The 23567-nt window shown below is 37.2% G+C and overlaps 1 protein-coding gene across 4 annotated transcripts in view; it reads left to right on the plus strand.

Moving 5' to 3' along the window:
• Positions 1-22208, plus strand: part of BICC1 (BicC family RNA binding protein 1) — a 295442-nt gene extending 273234 nt beyond the window's left edge. For 3 of the 4 annotated variants that reach the window (XM_047825731.1, XM_047825733.1, XM_047825735.1), the window contains 6 exons: positions 1462-1501; positions 1958-2112; positions 7850-8006; positions 11489-11649; positions 14259-14358; positions 19563-22208. In XM_047825731.1, coding sequence (XP_047681687.1) covers positions 1462-1501; positions 1958-2112; positions 7850-8006; positions 11489-11649; positions 14259-14358; positions 19563-19693 — 744 coding nt within the window. In that variant the 3' untranslated portion in view covers positions 19694-22208. Of the gene's footprint in view, positions 1-1461; positions 1502-1957; positions 2113-7849; positions 8007-11488; positions 11650-14258; positions 14359-17090; positions 17170-19562 lie in introns of all 4 variants that reach the window. The other variant, XM_047825734.1, reaches the window with a different exon arrangement.
• The last annotated feature ends 1359 nt before the right edge of the window (positions 22209-23567 follow it).

Below are 23567 nucleotides of genomic sequence, written 5' to 3' on the forward strand. Positions count from 1 at the left end.
ATGAAGAGCTAACTTTTAAAGTTACTAAGAACTGAATGATAATAGTCACCAAGCATTGACAGAGGGACAGATTGAAGACTTAACTGATGATTCCTGCAGCTAAAAATGATCTCTGTCTCCTGACCATTCTTGGAATGCTGTATCTCCAGCTCTCTCTTCACACTTTTCTCACTTCCTAATTTTAGTTGTTTCTTTTACCCATTCCCACTTAAGATTATATGTTTTGAGGGTCTAGACAATTTTTGATGCATTGTTATATTCTTCCACAAAGAGCAGCACAGTCTCTTTAACCAGAAGACACTCAATAAATACTTACTGAACAAGTGAATTTAAGATCTCCCCACACCTTACCAATAGACATTAATCATTACAAGTTGATTTTAATTCCCAAGGCCATTTTAGACCTAGGATTTCAAAAACATTATCAACCTGTGTTATCTAAAAACCTGGCTCTCCTGATTTACTGTCATGTTCTTGGAGTTAATCACGCATCCTGGTTTGTCTGGATCAGCCCATTGACTTTTATAATTCTGGCCTAATTTTTATGTGTAGCACAATTTCACTCTCAGAAGTATCCTGTTTCAGACTGCAACATACATGGGCACCCTATATATGATGGTATAGTCCTCCTGGAGGAAGGGTCAAAAGAACTCTCCCTAGTTGGTTCTTGGCCCTCCTGGTAGGCCTTTGAGACATTCTTAAGTCTTAGCTATCCCCTAAATTGGAGATCTGAGAACACTGAAGTAGCATTTGAGATGTAGCTATGTCTGGACTAATTTCTTCAAAATGCCCTGCCTTGGTCCCTACTAGACATGACTGACTGAATACTCATTTATTCAGTATGAATGGAAAGAATGAATGATGACCTCCTAGTCCTGTACAATAAAAAGTAACTAGGTTTAATTTTATTGTATTGCTTAATGTCATTACAGATCAAAGCTAGACATTAGTCATTTATCCCACTTCAAAAGCAAAAGACTATGCCAATTAGGCCAAATAATTTCTTAAGTTGTCTTAACATCATCCCATTTCATGCCATCCTTTACTTAAATGAGGAGAGGATGTACAGAAACAAAGAGGCCAGTAGATAACCAGAAAGCATTTGGGAGATGCGTGTTTTGAAACTTAGCCCTAATACTTTTAGGTTATTCACTATACTTTAGCATATATTGGCCCTAGTGCATTAAATACTCACAGTAAGTAGGATATTTTTTTCTTTTGAAGGAAAATTTCTAAATCTATCACTGTCATGTCAGAAGTAGTTAATTTATTCTAATTAATTAGTTTGAAAACATGTTGAAATGTATCAGACTTGCACTGGATTCACATTGTGGTGCAAAGCTTAGCATGTGTCCCAGGCGGATTCATGGACTATAGTCAAAACCTTTGTTCGTAATTATGGAGTGTTGGCATGACATTTGGATAGACTGGCAATAAAGATACTTTCTGTTTTATTTTCAGGCATTTGACTATGAACAAAAGAAACTATTAGCAACTAAAGGTTTGTGCTATATTAGTGATCTATATTAATATATATTAATATACATTAATATATATTAACATAATATATAATTATATATAATAATATTAATATATATATAATATATATTTTTTAGTAGAGCCATAAAAAGTTTTCTAGTATTCGTGTTGAATTGAGCAATTGTACCTTCATAAAAAGAAATTTAGAATGTTTAGGTTCAAGTTGTACACATTTTGTTGAGGTTGAATGTATTTTGTTGATTAGAATAGCATGAGATCAATTAAGAAATAATGTAGCATTTTTCAATTTACTTGGTATTGAGTGTTTTATGAAGCTGTTTTAAGGCATTTTATGTTAAGAAATAATTTTCAGTGATAATTTCTTTACATTTTATCAAAGAAACAACATTCATCAACATTTTATTTAAGAAAAACATTAAAAATACCAAACATTTGTTTTATGTTCTGTTTCCCAAAGCTATGTTAAAGAAACCAGTGGTGACGGAGGTCAGAACACCCACAAATACCTGGAGTGGCCTTGGGTTTTCTAAATCCATGCCAGCCGAAACTATAAAGGAGCTGAGAAGGGCCAACCATGTGTCCTACAAGCCCACAATGACAACCACTTTTGAGGTTTGTACAGTTGTGCCCTACCCATTCTTCCTGTCTGTTCTTTCAGCAAACAAGAGAGGTACCATTCTTTATTTACATAAAGAGAAGTCGTTAATGGTGATTTGTTCTAATTTCTATTCCTGTGAACATGTTGCTATCAAATTGATTCAACGTAGTATGTTACTATCTTTATATACCTTCTTTAAAAGTTGTTGATAAGCTGTTACAGAGATGTAAATTTGGATAAGTGTGTTTTTGTTAGGGGGAGAAAGTGTCATAAATGATAGAGCAGGGCTGAGATTAAGCAAAGGACAGATGTACTATTCCATAAAAATATATAAAGAATCCCTTTATTTAAGAGTATCACTAGCAGGCACCAAAGGGGGAAAAAGCAAATATTCAACAAAAATAAGTTTTCAGATATGAGTTAAATATTCAGCATGTTCAGATGTGCCAGGAACACAGCAGGAAGTATCATAAACAAGAGCTCCAAAATTTTATGTTTCCCAGATGTTGGCTGCACTGCTCAGGGTGAGACTGGGAAGCTGGCATCCTTGCCACATGGGGAAAGGATCCAGCATTCCATACTTCTCAGCCAGGCTCCACGTGACTTGCTAAGCAAGGCCTTTTCAGTCTGACAGTATCAGATTTTGGCTGTAAGCCTTTTGTGAGCCAGGGTGGAATTAGAGTACACACATGCATACACAATACTGGGGATAGAATGCAAACCCAAACGTGGATAAAAATGATTAATTCAAGAATCACAGTGTTCAACCAGAACACTGTAGGCTGCAAAACAATTACTGGTTAAGGGTTTCAAAATCATTAGCCATTGTAGATTGACCTTTTTTCTGCACCAATTTTCTTTGTAATAAATTAGACTGTTGAAGAAAGGCAAAAGGAAATATGCAATTTTTTCATTGTTTTTTAGTGTAAAAGAAAATACTAAAAAGAACAGTCTCATGTGAATTTCATTGTCAGACATCTATCTAGTAGCAACCTGGCAGGCTGTATATAAAGATTGAAGTTACTGTCAGCAGCTAGAACACAGGAACCATTATGAAAAATTTCGAGGTTCTATGAGGCATACTCCACTCTCTGCCATTATAGTTCTGACAGAAAATTAACATTTCCTTTTGTTGGTAGAGACCTTAGAACTGCTGTGCTACTTCTTAGGCTTTCAGTTGATACACCTATGGCCAATTTTCACACGTGCCTTTGACAGAGTGAAGTGTTAGGTGGTTGATCGTGTTTCTCTAGTTTCAGAGATAAAATATTTTACTCAAGAAATGCTAATTCAGATGTGTGCTTAAAGACCAACACTCTGTTAGTTTGAAATGATGATCATTCTAATAATGTAGCTGTCAAGTGAAGGGGCTGTGGAATGTGACACCCACCACTAATAAGATGTTCAGCTTTGATGAGTGACTTCTCTCCTCTGTACTTGTTTTCTAATTTGAGTTAATTTGAAGATGACCTGGAAGAAACCCTCCAGTATGTAGCACAGTGTGTGGTAAGTTCTCAGTAATATTTGACAGGTACTATTCTTTCAAATTGGAGAACTTTACCCTGAAGAAGACCAACCACCTGCTGAAAGTTGAGATTATGTCCAGCTAGATATGCTTTTTATTTCCAAAGGAATGCCTTGGAGTATTATATGAACACATAATGTGCTAGTAACAATTATCGTAAATCACATAATTTGTTTGTAGTTAATAAGGTGCATTTTCATCCTCAAGCTTATTCAGTCCCTACAAGCTCCCAGTGAGGAAAGAATGGCCCTGATCAGTTAAGTGTTTTACATGAGATCATGGCAGTAGGTGTCACAGAAAAGACTTGAATTTATTTTACAAAATTTCCTTCATACTTGTCTTCCTAATGGTTTAACCCAAGAGGGTACATAGCAAAGGTGATAAGTAAATGATCTAGAACCATGTGGCCATACTTTAACAGACATAAGATTCTCTTTAGAGAGCTTGATAAAAATGAAGATACTTTCTCCAGGATCTCATTCATTAGATGGGGAGCAAAAACCAAGAATCTACATTTTCAGGAAAAGCCTAGTACAATTCTGATGCAGACACCCTTCTGGAAACACTGCTTTACAGAGATGTAACACTAGGAGGACAATGCAGAAATTATTTCAGAACTTAAAAGACTCTTCTGCTCCAACACTTGTCAAAGGATGGATAGACCACCTTCTGTGGGCAGGGATGTGCCAGGGTCCTGACTCAGTGGCTGAGTACAGTAGCTCCTGTAGCTTTTTCTTTTGGCTATCTTGTGCTAGTCTGTTCCACCTTCCTAGTTAATATCTAGCAACCTATTCACACTGGAAGGTGGGGGAGAGGGTGTGAACACCTAGATTAGTGCATGGGCTTTCACCTCATAACCTGTTTTTGTTTATAACCCCTTCAACAATGCTGATGAAAAGATATAACCAAGATTTCTTTGGTAATAGCATTCTAGATTTTCCCTGTTGTGTAGGACTCGAACTTTTCTTCATTCATCCCAAATCCATTGAAAGGGGATGAGAGAGTCCTTTACAATAGCATGATCTGATATTATGTAGCAGTTGCTATCTGCACATGCATGCCTTTCCCTTTATTCTGCTATAGCTCAGAAGGATTAAAAACTGAGCAGTGAGGATTGCTTCTTTGGGTTAGGACATGGAGACAGGGTGGGATAGAGAAGAAAAGTAGAGAGAACTTAAAAATCTTTATTGAAGGATTGACCACCTCTCTGCTTATATATAGCACTAATATTTTGAAATTAGAAGATGACATGAAACACTTTTTTTTAACATTCTAAAGAAAACAAAACAAACCCAAATAGACAAGTAGAATGCTGATCTATGAGGAGAAGCATGTTTGTTTAGCCAGTAGGTTCTGATGGGTATGGGCCAGGGATCAAGGCTCATGGAATTTCCTGCTCTAGGAAGCTTGCTTGAGGCAAGAAGTTGATGCTCTGAGCTTCTTATTCAGATTTCTGAGAAGCTAGACTTAAGCAGTTGTTTCCAGTTTGAGGGCAGCTTTGAGAAATGAGCCTGTTCCAAAGAGCTCCTTTAGATAAGAAGCAGTCAGCTTGAGGCATTTTTTTTCCACTACTCAAAAATATGACCCAATCCACTTGGTCATATACTGAGACATGAAAGGTGGAACAAAAGGCTGCTTTGACCTGCATTATCTTTGTAACATCAACAGATCTACAAAAGCTCTGGGATTTTCCTTTTCTATTTGCCACTCATCTCTGCTACATGTTCTGTAAAGCCAATAAAAACATGCCTTGAGAACAAAGATGATTTTTAATTTCTCCACCACTAAGAGTAATGAAGTTGTCTGATTATTTTCAGTTTTACAAATCCAAGAATGGAGATGAGCTGTGCTTTGTGACACTTTGGATTAGTGAGTAGATCATGAACTAGTAGGTATCACAAGAGAACATTTTACTTAATGGTTTTAGAAATCACCATGTTTAGCCAGATCTGATATAGCTGTGTGCATTAAGTCAGCTTAGATCTTAGATGAGTGTTTTTTTTTTAATACTCAAAGAGTTTAGATGTAGAATTTTAAATATACATATAAATACTATAATAATGATCTCATTAACGTTCTGGTAATTGCCAGTTTTGAGCATGTTCTTATTTCCCTTGCTACATTGGATTCATTTTGGTTGAAGTATGATGTTAAAGATAGTTTTAACTGAAAACACCATTCTTTGGTCTCAGGAGCTTTCCTTCCCTCTGCCCCTTCCCAAAAGTCAACAAAGGGCATCCCATAGCAAAGGAAATTAGAATTATTCATAGATGTATAAAAAGGTAGGTATCTCTAGATTCAGTAATTCCGCAAATATTTATGGAGCATTTTCTGTGTTCCAGACACAATTTGAGGGATGCAGTGCTTAAATACAGGTTCTTGGTTTCATGGATAGAACTTTCTTTTTGTTAGGTACAGAGATATACAAAACAAACAAGAAGCCATTAGGTAATAAAAGTCCCTGATAAATAAGCAACAGAGCCTGCTTTAGAGTGGGTAGTCATAGCAGGCCTTAATGAGCAGATGGCATTCAAGCTAAGACCTAGATGACAGGAAAGGGTCAGCTTTGTGAAGATCTAGGGAAACAGTAATAGGCTTTGATCATCCTGGCATAATCATCCTGAAGTCAGAACCAGCTGGTAAGTTCATGGAGCAGAAGTTGGGTGGGAAGGGCAGTGGGAAGGGAACACAGAGTTAGAGAGGCAGAGGATCAGCTAGGGAGCATCTTAGCCCATGACAAAGTACTGGAAAAGCATTATCAGACTTTACACAGAAGGTATCATTTGTTCTAATTTGCTTTTAAAAAATCAGCCTAGTTGCTTTCTGGATAATGGATATTGGGGTGGGAGGCAAGAATAGAATAAAATGTTCATAAGGAGGCTGGCTATTGGCCACAGTTGTGGAGATGGCAAGAAGAAGGTAGATTTGGGGTATGTTAAGAGATTATAGAATTTGCTGATGAATTGTTTGTGGTGGGGGGAAGGAGGAATGAAGATGACTCAGAAGTTCGGCTTGAGCAACTGGGTGAGATGTAGGAATTCTGGGGCAGGAGTGTGTGTGGATTTAGCTGGTGGGAATGGGTCGTCAACAATTAAATTTCAAGCATTCCAAGTTTAAAATGCTTACAAGGAAATTCCACAATTATAAATTTCAACAGAAAAGTCAAATCTGGAAGTAAAACATTGAAAGTCATGGTTGTCATTAAGCTCTGAAAGAGGTTGAGATTATTTAATGAGCAAGTGTAGAGAGACAAGAAGGCATGTTAGGGCCAGCCCCAGGATAATGTGATATTTGGAGTGGAAAAGTGGAGGAGGATCCTGCAAGGCTACAGGAAGTGGGCAGAACACATATGGGGAGTGCTTGAAGAAAAGGGTGTTAAAGGGGGGCATGGCCAGAGATGAAGAAAAAAAAAAGGAGGGCATGGCCAGTTGTGGTTACGCTGCTATGAGACTGAGTGAAGTGAATTTATGGAATTGTGAAAGATCCTCTTAGAATTCCCCAACAAACAGTGCTCACTTTGGCAGCACATATACTAATTAGAATTTAATTTATCTAACAAACAGGATACTTTGAAAACCGGGGAATCCTGAATTCAAAACTCTAGATATAGTACAAAATAGATTGCCTTTGGTTAACTAAATGAATAAATAAATGCAAATCAGTTCAAACTTTGAGATCTTTTAAATTTTTATTTGGGGGAATTAAAAATATTTCCAGGTATTTGTAATTTATTAGAAAGACCATATAATTGTTTGGATGAGGGTAACACGGAAGAAATGCCAACCCTCTCTCCACTCTGACTCTAGTAGCCTGGGAGCTGTAATCTCGTTAGGGCATTAGGTCTAGGCACACCCCCTCCCATGTGTCCTTTTTAGGTGATACAAGGCAGAGAATCTCTGCTTTACCAGATGGAAGACTTACTGTGTGGTTCTCTATAATAGGGAGGAATCTCAGTATCCATTGCTCCAAATCTTATAGGACTCAGTCTTTGTGCTGGGGGCTCTCATAATGAAGGAGGAGTGAATGAATACTGTGTATATTACCAGGTGTCCTTGGTGGCTGGAGGATAGAAGGCCTATAGACAGATGGCATGGCCTCTTCCTGAGAATCAGCAGTGGTGAACAATAGAAGTAAATGGTGGTGGTGTAACGTGCATTCTTTTCTCCTCAAAGCTCAGGACACCTACCTTATTAAATATTTCCTCATCTGGCTTTGATTGTCTACAGGGTTCATCAGTGTCCCTCTCGAGGTCCAACAGTCGTGAACACTTGGGAAGTGGAGGTGAATCTGATAACTGGAGAGACCGAAATGGAATAGGACACACAAGTCCTAGTGAATTTGCTGCTTCTATTGGCAGCCCCAAACGTAAACAGAACAAATCAAGTGAGCTTTGACTTTTCATCATACTTTTAGATGTAATAAGTCTGGAATTTGTCCATTTGATTTAGGATGATGCTCAAATATAAACTCTGAACCCCATGCCTTCAAGTATTTGGCATCACATGCCACCTTCTCTATGAAGCCTTCCTTATTTTTCCAGGTGAAGCAGATGGTGGAGTTCTCTGTTTCCACTGCGTTTTGTCTGTGCTTTCACTTAGCACTTGTTACACTCATTCTTGTTATACCTGTGGATAATTTGAGCTCTACAAGCTAGGAACCATAGTTATCCATTCAGTAAGAACTTACAAACTGCCCGTGTGCCGAGCATTGTTAGGCAGAGGCTTATTTGTTATTTCTTCCCAAATATCTAGCAGTTCTGACACAGATAGGCACTCAGTAAATGTTTGTTGAGTGAATGTATGGATGAGTCATGCTCCCACAAACATCCTGATGATAAGGAAAAGACAGGGATGTAAAGGAGTTGAGCCAAATGAGATCAAATTAGCATCTTGGAAAATAAAGTCTGCCCAGTGGGTAGCTACTAAAGGTGAAGAGCAAGTTTTAATTTTTTAAAATGACAATATGTAGCCAGGTTGGCATAAATAGGAAGAAAAAATTTAAAGCATACAGGTTCTGGCTTTGAACAAATGTGGTGAAGACTCAGCATGCGTCTATTGGTTTTGTCTGTAACAGCTCTCACACTTCTGGGCTGTATAAATAGGTAAGCAGACAAGAATTGACAATAGTAATCACAAGATATTCCCCTAATGGCCTTTTTCAGGGTTTTTGATGAATTTGGGATCCTGAAACATAGTTTGCAGTATTTGAAGAATACTTGAAGAAAGGCAATCTAAGTGAGTGTAGTGGACACTCAGTAGCAGTCAGTTGTTGCCATCAATTAGGTTGGTCATTTTATCAAGAGTCTCCGATTTGAAAAGGCCAGTCATGGTGTCAGCCAGCTCTTAAAAAAAAAAACACATTCCAAGTGTATTATCAGTAGTAGCCAGGAAACTTGTGTGGGCAGGGCACCTCACCACTGACAAGAGCATGGAGCTGTGAGGCAGGCTGGTGCCAGGTGCAGATCTAGGGGTGGAAATGAGCTCTGTTCTGTGGCTCAATATAAATTCGTTTTGTGCTTCTTTTTCAGTCTTTATCTCCTTTCCCTTCACTTAACACTGGATAATTAAAATTGTACAACTTAGCTGCATTGAAGTTCAGGATGAGAGTTAAGATAGGGAACTCATTAATAAAAAGGAATGATTAAGGAAAAACAGGTGTTTGGCTTTTGTGAGATGCTTTAAAAACATAAGGAGTTTAAGAGAGATTATAAAAACTATAAATAGTTATGATAAAAAGAAATATAAGGGAAATTATGTGTCATAATAAATATCACTAAGAACATTTAATTTTGAAACCTCTGTTTTTTCCCCAGTTTTACTAACATATTTGCTTAACCCAACATATGTAAAATATTATTTAAACATGTAATCAATGTAAAGACATTTTTATGAGATATTTTACATTCTTTTTTGTACTAAGTTTTTAAAATCTGGTACGAATAGATCTTATAATCTTGCAGAACATTTCAATTCCCACTACCCACATTTCAGGCATTCAGTAGCCACATGTGGCCAGTGGTTACTGTATTGAAGACCACAGTTGTAGATGACTTTTCATGACATCCTTTTCAAAGTTAGCAATGTCTAGGTTTTTCTCAGAGCCTGTTAACAGGAGTTGTACCATTGTGATTCTCAGTAACTCCCTCTTCTGTTCTCCAAGTAAGTAAATTTATTGTTTAAACAGTAAATTATATGGTTAGCCTTTCAGTAGCCTTCATCTTGTCAACTCCAGTGGTTACTCCCATGTGCTCTTTGCATTCTTGCTTTGTGTCAACCTCGAGCCAATACCTCACTGGGTTGATGACTTTGGGTCTTCCCTTTAAATGGTGGAACGCTCCAGGGCTCGGTCCTAGGTTCTTTCATCTACACTTTCTCCCCACAAAAGATAAAACATCTGTTTTTTAATGTATATTTTTAAATTTTTGTTTTTATTATTTTTTTATTATTTTTGAAGGAGAGAGAACGTGAATAGGGGAGGGACAGAGTGAGAGGGAGACAGAAGATCTGAAGTGGGCTCTGTGCTGACAGGCACTGTGCAGACAGCCTGACCTGGGGGCTCCACAAACTGCCAGATAATGACCTGAGCCAAAGTCTTGTGCTTAACTGACTGAGCCACTCAGGCATCCCTTAAATTTTTATTTTAGGTAGGCTCCACACCAAATGTGGGGCTTGAATTCTACCCAGAGATCAAGAGTTGCATGGTGCACAGACTGAGCCAGCCAGGCACCACTAAAACACCTATTTTTAAGAGAAAGAGAAACTTGATCAGGAAATTCCTTCCACTTGAAATATAGAAAGTATATGTACTGTCATTTGGGAAATGAAATGACCAGAGAAGGTGATTAGTGGCAAACAAAACAATCTAGAACAGGATTCTTAGATCTGGAGAATGCATTGGCCAGAGGAGATAAGATGTATCTGATTAGCTAGGTGAGCATCCTCTGCCCTCATCAACCTTGGAATCATTCCTGCAGCTGCAACTTTGGTATAAGGGGAAGAATTCCCACATGGATAAGAGCTAGTTGTTGGTCAGGGAAGTAGGGATAGCTGCAGGGCTCTACTGGGCTCTCCAAAGCAGCTCTGGGAGAGTGTTTCAAATATTCAATATTTGGTCAAGTACTTGGTATGACTCACCAGTCCATCACCCAGCAGTGAGTGTTATTGGGTCTGAGCACCACAGACAATGTGGAGAAATCTTTGCCCGCCAAATCAATGGCGGAGCCAAGGTTAAGTCTAGTTTTGCTGTCTTAGAATTTTTTTCAGTAGACAGATTCATTTCTGTCATAATCCAGAAACTCCGGCGCCATTCTTAAACTTTGCATTTGCTCTTAATTTTGGAAGCACTCTGTTTTGTGAACTCACTGCCTAATTATATTTTTGTAAGGGATGAGATTTACACGTTGCAATATCCTGCAATTCCTTTGACCACAGGAAAACACAAGTGTGGACACAGAGGGCTATCCTGCTTTCCAAAAGGAGCCTGGACTCACAGTAACTTCCCATACCTTTATTGTATCCTGGGGATCTTTCTTCCAGTTTCTCATTTAATTCATATCAATTATGAAGAGCAAATGTTTCTGAATGCTCAGGAGAATATGATTAATGATTATTAACTACAGAGGCACTGTTGGTGAATTGCTGCCTCCCAAGTGTAACATTTTAATGGCAAGAGCCTCTCTAAAGCAATAACCAGAATTTCATTAATGAAAAGCCAATGTTTCAGTAAGGAATTACATTATTTCTGCAATTACTGCTCTATTCAGTCCAACAGTGAAATCTAAAATATTTGAGTGATTAAAATTTTTAATTAAACCGTGTTGTCTCTGGGCATTTTCACTTGAAGCCTGCCTCTCCTTTGTCTTTCAGCGGAGCACTATCTCAGCAGTAGCAATTATATGGACTGCATTTCTTCACTGACAGGCAGCAATGGCTGTAACTTGAACAGCTCTTTCAAAGGCTCTGACCTCCCTGAGCTCTTTAGCAAACTGGGCCTGGGCAAATACACAGATGTCTTCCAGCAACAAGAGGTCAGTCATTATTTATTTACTTTCCTGGGCATCTTTGTTTTGGTTGTGTGTATATGACTACTTCTAGAATGAAATGGCTTACTGACCTATGGCTGTGCTTTCACTGAGCACTTATTAAAGCCTCGTAACTTGTTTCCACTGCTAAGAAAAATGTCATCTCATTTCTTATTTATTTAGTGCAACTAGTAAACACAGGTTAGCAGAAATATAGAAAATTGTGTTTCCAAAAACACACCTCCACTAGTTTTAGCTAAAATACCCAGTCGGTGTATTGATTCATGGGAACGTTTGATTCACAACTCCCCTAACAGCAAAGTCTGTATTTAAGATCATTTCAGTCTTTAATCCGTATTATCTTTATTTGTGGTTCTTAAATAACAGCATCTGAAATAAATATCCATGGTTGTTTTTGACCCCATCCTAGTCATGTTACCGAATCTGTTCTCACAAAATAGAATGTGCTTTTTATATATATTAATTTATTCATTAATTTACTGTTTGGGTTTTGCCTGAACTGAGACAGAAATAAGATGTTTTCTGAAACATCACTACCATGGATTTTGACCAAACTGATCAGCCAAATTATTATGCACTGACTTAAAGAGAAGAGCCCTGAACACGATTCTTTCTAATAATGCTGTCATTATTGCTAGGGCATAGCTAACCCAGTGCAACATAAAATTAGAACACTTCAATAAATGTATGTATTTTTCAAGTCCAGACATGGTTTTTAAGTTTCATTCCAGTTTGGCTTATTTCATGTTAGAGAACATCTGATTAAATCCATAATTCCCAAGCATGTATCTCTCAAAAAGAATCTAACGTTAGGCCTTTGTATCATAAATTTAATGTATTGCCCATGGTTCAATAACTTATTAAGTGTAATTGTTGAACTTTGTTTTTTAACACCAAACACAAAAAAAGTTTGTCATCTGTGTGTTGGATTTCAGCGTATTGATTGCATTGTCTTTTCCCGAAATCTGAATTAGTGTTCATTTAACTGAGGATTATCTAAGTTGCACTCATCAGTGTGTTAAAAAATTTCATTTACGTATTTAGCTTTGCTGGTTAGACAAGTGTAGCTGATCGAGAAGCTCAAGGACAGAAGTATTTTAATTAGTCCAGAAAAAGAAGGTTTTGAAGTAAAAGACTGGGTGTTATTCAGTGATATTCTGGATTTTTTAAAATTTATATTTATTTCTTATTTGAAGAAGCATAGAAATATATTAAATGTACTTCTTATTGAATTAATCTAAGAAGGAAGAAAACATAATATAAAGCCTGACTGCCTTTATCTAATATTTATTCACTAGAGCAGGGGTCAGCAAACTGTAGCCTGCACACCTGTCTTTGTTAATAAAGTTTTATTGAAACACAGCCACACATTCATTTGCATATTGTCATATTGTCTATGGCTGTTTTTGAGCTAAAACAGCAGTGTCAAATAGTTGCAACAGAGATAGTACGGCCCACTAAACCCAAAATATTTCATCTCTGGCACTTTAAAAAGAGGGGATCCCTAAAATAAAGAATATATATTTAATAGAATTTCTAAAAGCATATCTTTAGAAATGATAAATGAAAAGGTTCCAAGATCTGGATGTACTTTCCAAAATGAAAACAGAAAATCTCAAATTAATTTCTGTATCATTTGAATGAAAAGTATAAATTCGGTTCTGTTTCCTTCATGTAGGATATTCTCTAATACTCAAATACGACTTAAAAAGAATTTATTAAGTGAGCTTGTGGGATTTAGTTTACTATAAGCAGGTTGAAGATTTGTTTAGCCGCTTTCACAGATGATATGTCTAAATACATAATTACTAACCATAACTGCCAGTTATTCACCACTGTGGTGAGCCCACTGCTTTATCTCTGTGATCATACTTCATGCCCACTACAGCCCTGCAGTGTGCAGTATGTCAGCCCTGAGTGCCCACAACTAGTAACAGCAGAGGCGGAATAGAGAGCCAAATCTCTCTGGCTTCAGAGCCTATTACCTTTCTTCAAAGGAAGGGTGGGATCCTTGGGCTTCCTCCCTTCACAATTTGTTGCTGATGCCAGAGTGTGCAATTATATACCAATATGTACTTGTAGGCCACTTTCAGAGATAACATGCTAGACCGAGCCAAGTGAATCATGGGTCTGATGTAGTCTGGGAATTCTTCTACCATTCTTATGTAGAACACAATGGAGGATAGCATTTATGGTATTATTCAGTTTCTTTTTATAGAACTACACTTAATTCAGAATCCAAAGCCAAGAAATGTTTTCTATCTTCTGGACAGGCATGTATTCTTTTACCAGTTCACAAAACATGTGGAATTTGTGTTTCCCTTTTTGCTCTGGCTGCCAGGATGCTAAGACCTAACGTTTTAATCTCAACTGCAATAAATAACTGGCTTAGACTAAGTCTCCTACTAGAATCATTACTTTCATTTCACCACCTTTATTGTCTCTTGTCCCCTAGATTTGTGACACCATCATTCCTTTTTGGAAGTAGGCAGAGCATAATTAGAAAATGAAATATGTGTAGTAATGAGTTGAACTTTTAATGCACAAAAATAAGTACTTAATATATTGGTTATACATTACTTTTTCACCCACAGATCGATCTACAGACATTCCTCACTCTCACAGATCAGGATCTGAAGGAGCTGGGAATTACGACTTTTGGTGCCAGGAGGAAAATGCTGCTTGCAATCTCAGGTGAATATAAATGCTCATAGTCCTATTTTAAAATCTGAATAACCTCTGCCAGTAGCCTCAGCCACTGGGGCTGGTTCTGTCCATCAACCACTTGCTTACTATGCTGGCACCTTGTGGTTGTGGTTCTAGAGTGTTTTCCCACTAACATTGTGACAAATGCCTAGAACATCCCTACTCCTTCCTCAAGGCATTGCCTGAAAACCTGCCTTGACAATGTCGTTCTTTAAAACAGATCTCTTCAGAAAGACCGAATCAAAGTTGCCCTTTGCAGAACATAAGAATGGGGGAGAAGTTGAATTCTCCTTTCTGTGGTTGTGTTAAGCAAGTATGATTGGACTAGTGAATAATTATTCTGGATTGGCTGTCATGTTTCAAATGCATGTATCCTTGCATACCAACTAAGATAATTGCACCAGAGAAAGAATGATCCTTGGTATAGCTGGAATCTAGTAGTATTGTCTTAATGCTTTTAAGTTTTTCCCAAACTTTTAATAGAATTTGTGAGACACAGAAAGGTATGGAATCCTGAATGTAGTCACAGAATGAAGGAAAATAATGAAGGAAAATAATGTCCCAGACCACTTTTTTTGGTGCACTTATTGCATATTCTAGGTATTAGAAAATGCTTTATGTATATTTACTGAGTATCTTCCATTTATGAGGAATTGAGCTGCATGATAAGTACATAACCATGTACTTCCAAATGGTATATAGAAAAATATGACAGAAATTTTAGGGGCAAAAAATGAGGTTACTTTTTGAAGAAGTTCTGATAAAATTCATTAATGTCAATGTTATATATGTACCAGTTTCTCAAAAAGACAGAGACACCAAGGGCAGAAGCCAAGTGTCAGGTGTGGTGGGAAAATGACTTTGCCTTTTCAAAACATTGGTTTTGCAGGCTATGCCTTTGTGAAGCCAACAGTGGCATCTAACCAAGTGCAAATCCTTTCCAAACAGTATTCACTAATCAGATCAGCAAATAAAATGGAAACCACTGGTTTTCCATTTTATTTTAGCAGGAGATTGCATCCCCCTCCCAACTCCACGAGAAAATCTTATATATAGACCTAATACCTAAAGCAGATATAAGCAGAACAGCTTTGAAATAAGGGTGGAAATTCAGCCATTGGGCAGCCTGTTAGGCTCCTTCATGGATAGAATTCTACACGCATCAGTTTGATGAGTCTTCTTCCATCCTTCTTCCAACCAAGTGGTTGCATTAATGGAACTCCACAGGGAAGATGCTTTTTCTTGTTAATAAGATCAGCTTGGTAGAGTGGAAAGAGCACTGTATTCAGATAAAGAGATATGGGCTTTCCTCTGCCAAGTCATTAGTCCTTGGGTGAGTTTCCAAACCTCTTTTGGTTTTGGTTTCTTAAGCATTAAGGTGGATTGGAATAGATGATTGTGTAAGGTTACCTTCCATTTCTGAAGTCTGTCCTTCCCCATGGTATGTCATCAGATGTAGTGGAAATAAACTACATTTTTAACAGTGTATGGTTATTAGCAGTATATTCTCTTGTTCTTTCTTTTTTTACTACCTCTAGCAATAGGATAGTTTTCAACTTGTTTATAACTCAGCCTTAAAGGGCTATTTCTAGACCCAAATTAACTTTATATATGTTCACATTCTCTTATTAATTAAAAAAATAACTATTTGAAATTTAATTAGCTCACATAATCACCAAGCCTGTAGTGTTAAAATATGCTTGTGGGCCAACACATTTATACTGGGAAAGTATCTGTTCTAGAATTTGGTAATTTTTCATTAGATATTTATGGAATGTCAGAGACCATATAATGAAAATTCTTTCTTTGTGCACCCAAACTTTGTAAAGCCTCCAGCAACAGGCAGATCTCTTTAAATCATCAGGATCTTTATTCTGGAACACATTTGTGATGTATTTCAGATGGGTTTGGGGGAGTAGAGTTGGAAAGGAGGGGTTTTGAAGCTTCTTTAAAATTTTTTTTTTACTCCAGTCATCCTCTGTGTGGTTCTGTTGAGATTACATACTATTTCTTTAGACCACCTCTCTCAATGGGGTTCACAGGTCTTCTTGCTTTTAAAGGGAATTAGAGGCTTTGAATAGATGTCTTATGAATGTTCTGCACAGTGTGAAGTACTTGATTATTTTAAGGATGATTTTGCCTTACTTTGTTGAGTGCATCTGTTTGAACCTGGTAAATTGTTTTCTCTGCAAGTAATAAGTTTTTATTGAGAAACCCTTCATCAAAAGCCTTCTTTTTCCAGTTCAGCTCATCTGACCACAAAGGCATCCATTTCTAGTCTCAGAAAATTCCATTTCCAGGGGTGGATGCAGGGTAGCTGGGCAGCTTTTACTCACGTTTGTCTTGTGGTTACATAGTTTGGTTAGGTACAGAGTTTGTTCAAAATTCCTTTTAAAAATTTTATAGATTTTTAATCTGTGATCAGGGTTGTTCCTTCAGTATAGGTTTTATTCTGTTTTTAATCTTGGGCCAGAAGACATTTCTTTTAATGTCATAGAAGGAGATGAGATTTATCTCTAGTATAGATGGATCAGAGAAAAAAAATGATCTTATTTTTCAAATCTGTGATTTTTTTGAAAATTCTTTGATTTTTCTCAGTATTTTAGTGAGTGATTAACTAAATTGTACAGGGACAAAGTAAAAGGAACTTTAACATCCTATTGACAAGCTTCCCACCACAGCCTCAGGTAGATCTAACATTTCCCGACCTATTCTTTTAGTTTGTGACTCTGTTCAGACCCGCAACAAGATCCTGAGAGCTGCCAGGATTGTGTGAACCTTGGAATTTCAAAGAAAAAGGTTGGTATTTTCCCAAACTATCTCTTAGGCTTACTTGAAAAAAAAATCAGGAGGGAGTTTACTTTTTAATGTAAAAAACAACAACAAAAATAAAGTCTCTTCAGTAGGACTTGATCTTTGATAGTCTCTCTAGTAGATTTATCTCTGCTTCACATTTGGAAATATACACCTTAGAAATTATATCTTTAGGGAATGGCCGAATTCCTTCATGATCATTTTATTCTCTCAAAAATCTAGTTGATGTGACTTTTCAGAATAAAGTTTTTAATGTCTTTTTAAAAAATGTGTATGTCTTCAGTGGCCCAATTTCTTCAATTGTGCATGTTAAGTGTGCTAGGGTAGCTGCATTCCTATTCCTTCTCTATAGCATGGGAATGTTCTCCTGATTCATGCATTACTCTCTCAGGAGAAAATGAAGGCCAAGACAGTCTTCTTACTAGAAGGTGGATAAAACTTTCACAGGCTGTGTGCTTAATGGGATTCATTTATTCTTAACTTTCCTACAGTTGCCTTTAAATATATTAAATTCTGTCTTGATTTATGAATTTGTTTGTTTTTTAAAAACAATACATGTGTTCAGCTTTTAGTAGGAATGTCATTGCTACAGTGTTTTTGCAGAAATTTGAAACAATAGCCATCTATAAGCATGCCTGCATCTTATAAAGATAACCTTCCTTGCTGTTCCAGAGTTTTAAAGCTATGTTATTCTATTTAAAAAATAAATTTAGTGTAGTAAAATATGAAGTGCAGCTCTGTTATCTGGCATACCTGAAACTACCAAGTTTTCAGATTTGTATTCCTAATGCCTTGGTTGGTCTTTTCTACTCGATGGATGGATCACTGGAGCTCAGGGCCCAGAGCACAGCATTTGCATAGGCAGGCAGAGTTTCAGCCTGTCACTTGACAGCTGTGTGGATAGGTTACTCTTGTCTATTTTGAAAACTCAGTTTTCGTGTCTAAAATGGAGAATGGTAATATCATTTATTCCTTAAGGAGGACTTAAATAGGACAAAACAAATTGTAAAGTGCTTGTTGTTACAATCGCTACTAAATCACTTATTTTTCTTCTCCACTAAGACCTAACTGTGAACAAAAGAGAGATATTTCCACTCGTGCATCACCTCAATGGGGCAGATGTTAACATTTTGGAAGGCAGTGGGGTGAAGTGTTAGGGTGTTGGTTCATGTTCCAGAACTCAGGAGATAAGTGCACATCTGGCCATATGGCTTTCCTTAGCCACCTGTGACTGCTCTGCAACTTGAGTCTGTTGTTCTCAGCTCCAGCACTAATGCAGCCATAGCTTATGCAACCTCAGAATTGGAAAAGGAGATTGTGTGTATGTGTGGTTAAAAAAGTTCTGAGTACTGCGCAAATGCACATGCTGAACCACTGGCTCCACCCCCTCAAGAAAAAAAAAAAGACAACTTTAAGCACATCAACTATATAATCCCATTATTTGATACTTGCGTTTGGTGGCTGTCAGAACCCTAATATCCAGAGTCTGACAGTTCTCTTTATTAGCAAGAGTTACATTGGTTTATTTGAGGATTTGTAAATGTATGTGGTAGAGGGTGGGGAGGAGTGATGTTGCATAGGGATAAACAAGATGGGCTGCCTCTGTTAATTTTCTACCTTTCTGATTAACAGTTTCTATTTGACAAAAGACAAAGTAAACTTTTTTTCTAAGTACTCTGGTTTCTTTACAATTAAAATAAAGCATCTTAGTTTTTCCTCAGAATTTGGATTCAACTGTTAGTATTTTTACTAAGTTGATTATTATATTCAAAGAAAACTGCTGCTGATAGACTTCTTCATATAACTCTTTCTGACCCAAGGAGCAGAGGCATCAGTGGAGCCACTGGGCTGTGGCTTAACACTTCAGCGTGCTCCTCCATTATTTTCTTGTTTGTGTGTGAGGTCTTCTTTTCATGTCTGATTTCAGTAATCTAGTGATGGCTGTGTTTCACATGGATGAGTTCAATAGCTGTAATAATTTTCTGTGTCGTTGGTAATACATTCTCTCTTATGCCTTTCACCAGCTTTGATGGGCCCCTCCCTTTGCCTCTGAAATGACATTTGGGATAGTTCAAACTGTTCAATTTGTATATCTGGAGTATAGAGGGTTCTGAGAATGACATATCTCCCAGATAGTTTACAAACTGCAATAAAAATGATTTCATGTCCTTGGTTCTCCTGCTACCAAAATGCTGTATTTAATATCAGACCTTCTAGCAATTTCAGAAATGTTTTGACCAGCAACTAAAACTTTTCCTTTTGATACTAGATTTGACTTCCCCTCCAAAACCCTACTGTCACCATTTTCTGAGCTCTACTGCCATGTCCCGTTGAGCTTCTCCACTGATCTCCTAACAATTCTCCCTTTTTCTTCCTAGAACTGAATAAAAATCGAAGAAAGCTTTTTGAACCACCAACTGCACGCACCTCTTTCCTGGAAGGCGGAGCAAGTGGGAGGCTACCCCGTCAGTATCACTCAGATGTTGCTAGCGTCAGTGGCCGCTGGTAGCAGTACGTACCTCCAGGTACACACCACCACCTCTGTCGAGTTGGACACAGGAGATCTGTGAACTGCCTTCACTGCACACCGTCCTCAGTACTATGGGTGTCTGGTATCAGGACCAAAGCATCTTACTCACACCTGAACTTTGTGCCAAAAAGGAAGAAAAGAGAGGAGATGATCTTACGTCATCATACAGACTGCCACACTTGGATGCCTTTTTTTTTTAATGGCAATCGGACAGAATTTGCAATTTGAGGGTAGGGCTTTATTTCCTATTTTTATTTACCTAAATAACATATGCACTGATTTTTTACTTAAAATGAAGGATTAATTGACATCTGGAATACCAGAAAACATAGAGGTTCTTTTGTTTGCTTGTTTTGTTTAGGCATTTGGGGATTTTAAAAAATAATCAAAATGGAATTTTCTGGTACTGCTTTAAAATAATTATTGAGGTCTTTCAGCACTTTACACTCTCTAATTTCTTGTCCTGTGGAAATTATCCCTCTTTCTCTCATTTTCATGTCACCTGATGTATTGGTACAAATCAGATTTAGTCATATTTTTCTGACTGTAAAATTTTTATTTGAAATGGTACTGGATTATTAGTTTTATGCTGAGTATTCTGTGACTTTGGGAAATGCAAGTGACTCCACTTGGTTCTGGACCAGTTCTGTTCACTGATGTCAGCATCCTAGAAACAATTAGCAATGAACCTATTTCACATAACAGGTGCAAAGAAAGACCAAGTGAACTTTGCAATATTAACCCTTTGCAGTCATCATATTTAGCTGCTGCCTGTATTCCTAAAATGATTTTAATGGTTGTCTGAAGGCAAAGGGCTATTCTGTAGTATATTGCCACTAAAGGACACTTATTTATATCAAACTTTTATTTTTAGATGTTATAAGCATACAGTACATAACTGATTAAATTGGTATCTACTAGAGATTTATGGTAGAGAATGGACGGCATTCAATAACTGGAGCCCTAGATTGTCACTTATTTAAAAAAGACAAATAATCATCTGACAAGACAGCACTGTTGCCATTAAGAGGAGAAATAAATTGCTATCCTTATCATGTACATATTAGCTGTCCTCCATATGGTCACAGGACTTTCTAAAACCATATCTGTCTGCTTGAAGTAGACTTGTGTTTGTTGAGAACAGAAAGGCTTTATTTAAGTTTCCAGGGTGACAGTTTATAAAAACAGCTGAGTTCCAAAGGAAAGCAAAAAGTAAAAAAAAAAAAAAGAAAAAAAAAAAGGACTGTTTTCTAAGTGGCTAGACTCATTGTTACTATCTTATACTGTGAAAGTCCAAGAAATCAGGCAACATTGTTTCTTAGGTCTTTTCAGACATCTTATTGTAGATGAATGAAAGGTTTTCAATCCATGAAGAAAATCGCCAAGTGCCTCTCCTTTCTTCAAAGCAATATTATTTCCAAGTGTATTAATTTGTTGGAAAACTTTCCCATAGGAAATGTTGTGAATTACCTGTACTGTAATGACTTATTTATGTTCAGTATTCAAGACTTTCTCCATGGACATAAACCACTGTCGTATATTCTCAGCAGAAGGCATTACATAAGCGTACATAATTGACGACTTTCATACAAATGTGGGATCAGACAGATTCACCAGACATTTTTCCATGACTAAGTCTTACCATTAAAGTAATAAAAAGAGTTGAAGAGAAGTTTTGCACATAGAAAAATTTTCACCTTAAAAAATAATATTGGTAACCTAGAAGGTATAGATAATGGGCCTGTCATAAAATTATGTCAGTTACATTACCAAGGGGATGCCCATTTCTAAACTAAATCTTACGTGCTTAAGTATAAGAACTAAGTTGCTCCTTTTGCAAGTACAACAGGATCACCCTGTGCAACATGTCGCTCCCTGCCTTACATGGCTATATGAACACATCATGCCACACATTCAGCACGGGGTAGGAATTCAGATTTGTTTCCTATTGAACAACTCAGTGCCTTAAATTTTACTTAATAAGAGCTTCCAAAAAAAAAAAACCTAATGATTTAGAGCTCTTTCCCAAGCTCTCTATCATGCAGTTGCAATAGAGGAAGATAGAATGAATTTGCAGTATTAAGTCAATACAGGTTTTATGAACAGTGCTTTGATGCTATGCCAAAGAGAAAACTGTCCCAATTAAACTAGATTAAATAGGGTGGCTAAAAATAAACAAAAACACTGGAAATTACTTTTCTCACTTTCTCTTGATGCAATGAAGGGAATATGACACTACAGTCTATGGTGTTGTCAGTGTTATATGATGCACAAAATATTTGGATTATTTGAATAAATGTTAGTTTTTAATCAATCTGTGCCTTAATAGTGACCGGTTATCTGTAAATAGAGAACAGATACAGATTGTATTTTTGTGTGGGTTTTTGTCCTTTTAGTGATTTTTTTTAATGAGCGATGGAATTAAGCATTGAAAATGGGAATTTTTTCTAAAGTAATCAATTGTTATATGAAAAATAAATTTATATAACCCCTTTGTATTGCCCTTGCTAGATGAAATGTGTCTTTCTTTAGAAAAAAAAATCTTTATGCATAAACCTTATGCCTGTCTTTGTTTTCTAAGAAAGCTTTTTTTTCCCCCCATTTTCAGCAGAATTGAAAGATGTTTCTGCAGTAGAATTGAGTTTGCATTTTCTCTCCTGTTGTTTTGCGTTGACTATCCTCATTTTCAACCAGAAGCTAAGGTACTTTATTTTAGCCAGGGAGTCCAGGACCAGTAATCAATCATTGTTTCTCTGGCCACCCATACGTATATACAAAAAGAGTAAGATTACAGAACAGATTTTATTATTGTTCTTCTTTGTTTTATAAAGAGTCAAATATCTGACCACTGTGACAATCTCATCCATCAGGAGAGGAGCTCCTTCCTAAAGTCAGCTGGGCTTCTTGAGCCAGGTTCCTGTTCCAGACACTGATCATGGTGCTGTCACACTGCACGCTGAACACTCACTGCGCCTTGCCCTGAGATTCTGTGTGAACTCATTCTCAGATGGAATCAGTGTCTTATTACTAGTCCTGAGATTTGTGAACTCTCAGAGAAACCCTAACCTTCCAGTTACTATGCTTCCAGAAATATCACCACTTGAATCACCTGTGCCAGTGGTTTTTTAAAAATAGACAATCTTTGAAAACTGAAATATTACCTATAAACCCAATAGTAAATTATTCATCCAATTACTCATTTTTTACATATATACATAGGGATTAGTCACTACCAGGCCCTGTTCTAGGAACATCAGTAAATGGAACATAAACCCTTGTCCTTATGAAGCTTACATTTGAAAAAAATGGTGGAGCCAATGGACTGGAGGATGAATTATCCCCAGCCTTCAACACAGACCTCCACAGGTTTATGGCACCAGGATTCCTGCATCCATCTAGAAAGCCCAGAGTCTCATAAAACTGTTGAAAGGGCCCATCTTGTAGCAATGTGCCTGTGCTTTCAAATGCAGTATTTCTGTCATCTGCCTTGTGTTTTCAGAGGTTTACTGAGATCCTCAAAAGGATTGTGGCCAAAGGGTTATGACCCACAGCTTTATAGTTTTATGACCCATAATTTCTTAGATTTGACTCCAAGTGACTTTGCAATATTTAGAAGTCAGGTTCACCTTGAGAGAACATGAGTCTGCTACAACTGAGGACACTCTGAGAATGTAGTAGTAGAGAGTGAGGCTACCTATATGATGACATACATTGTTTCTGACTTTTCTCCCCCGCACAAGAACAACTAACAACTATTCATGGACAAGACACCACTCAGAAAATCCTAGAACACCGATATCACACCACCCCAACACTGACAGCTCAATTACCTTTCCCCTAAATAGACTCCAAT

The sequence above is a fragment of the Prionailurus viverrinus genome, chromosome D2 (genome assembly GCF_022837055.1).
Source record: "Prionailurus viverrinus isolate Anna chromosome D2, UM_Priviv_1.0, whole genome shotgun sequence".
NCBI lineage: Eukaryota > Metazoa > Chordata > Mammalia > Carnivora > Felidae > Prionailurus > Prionailurus viverrinus.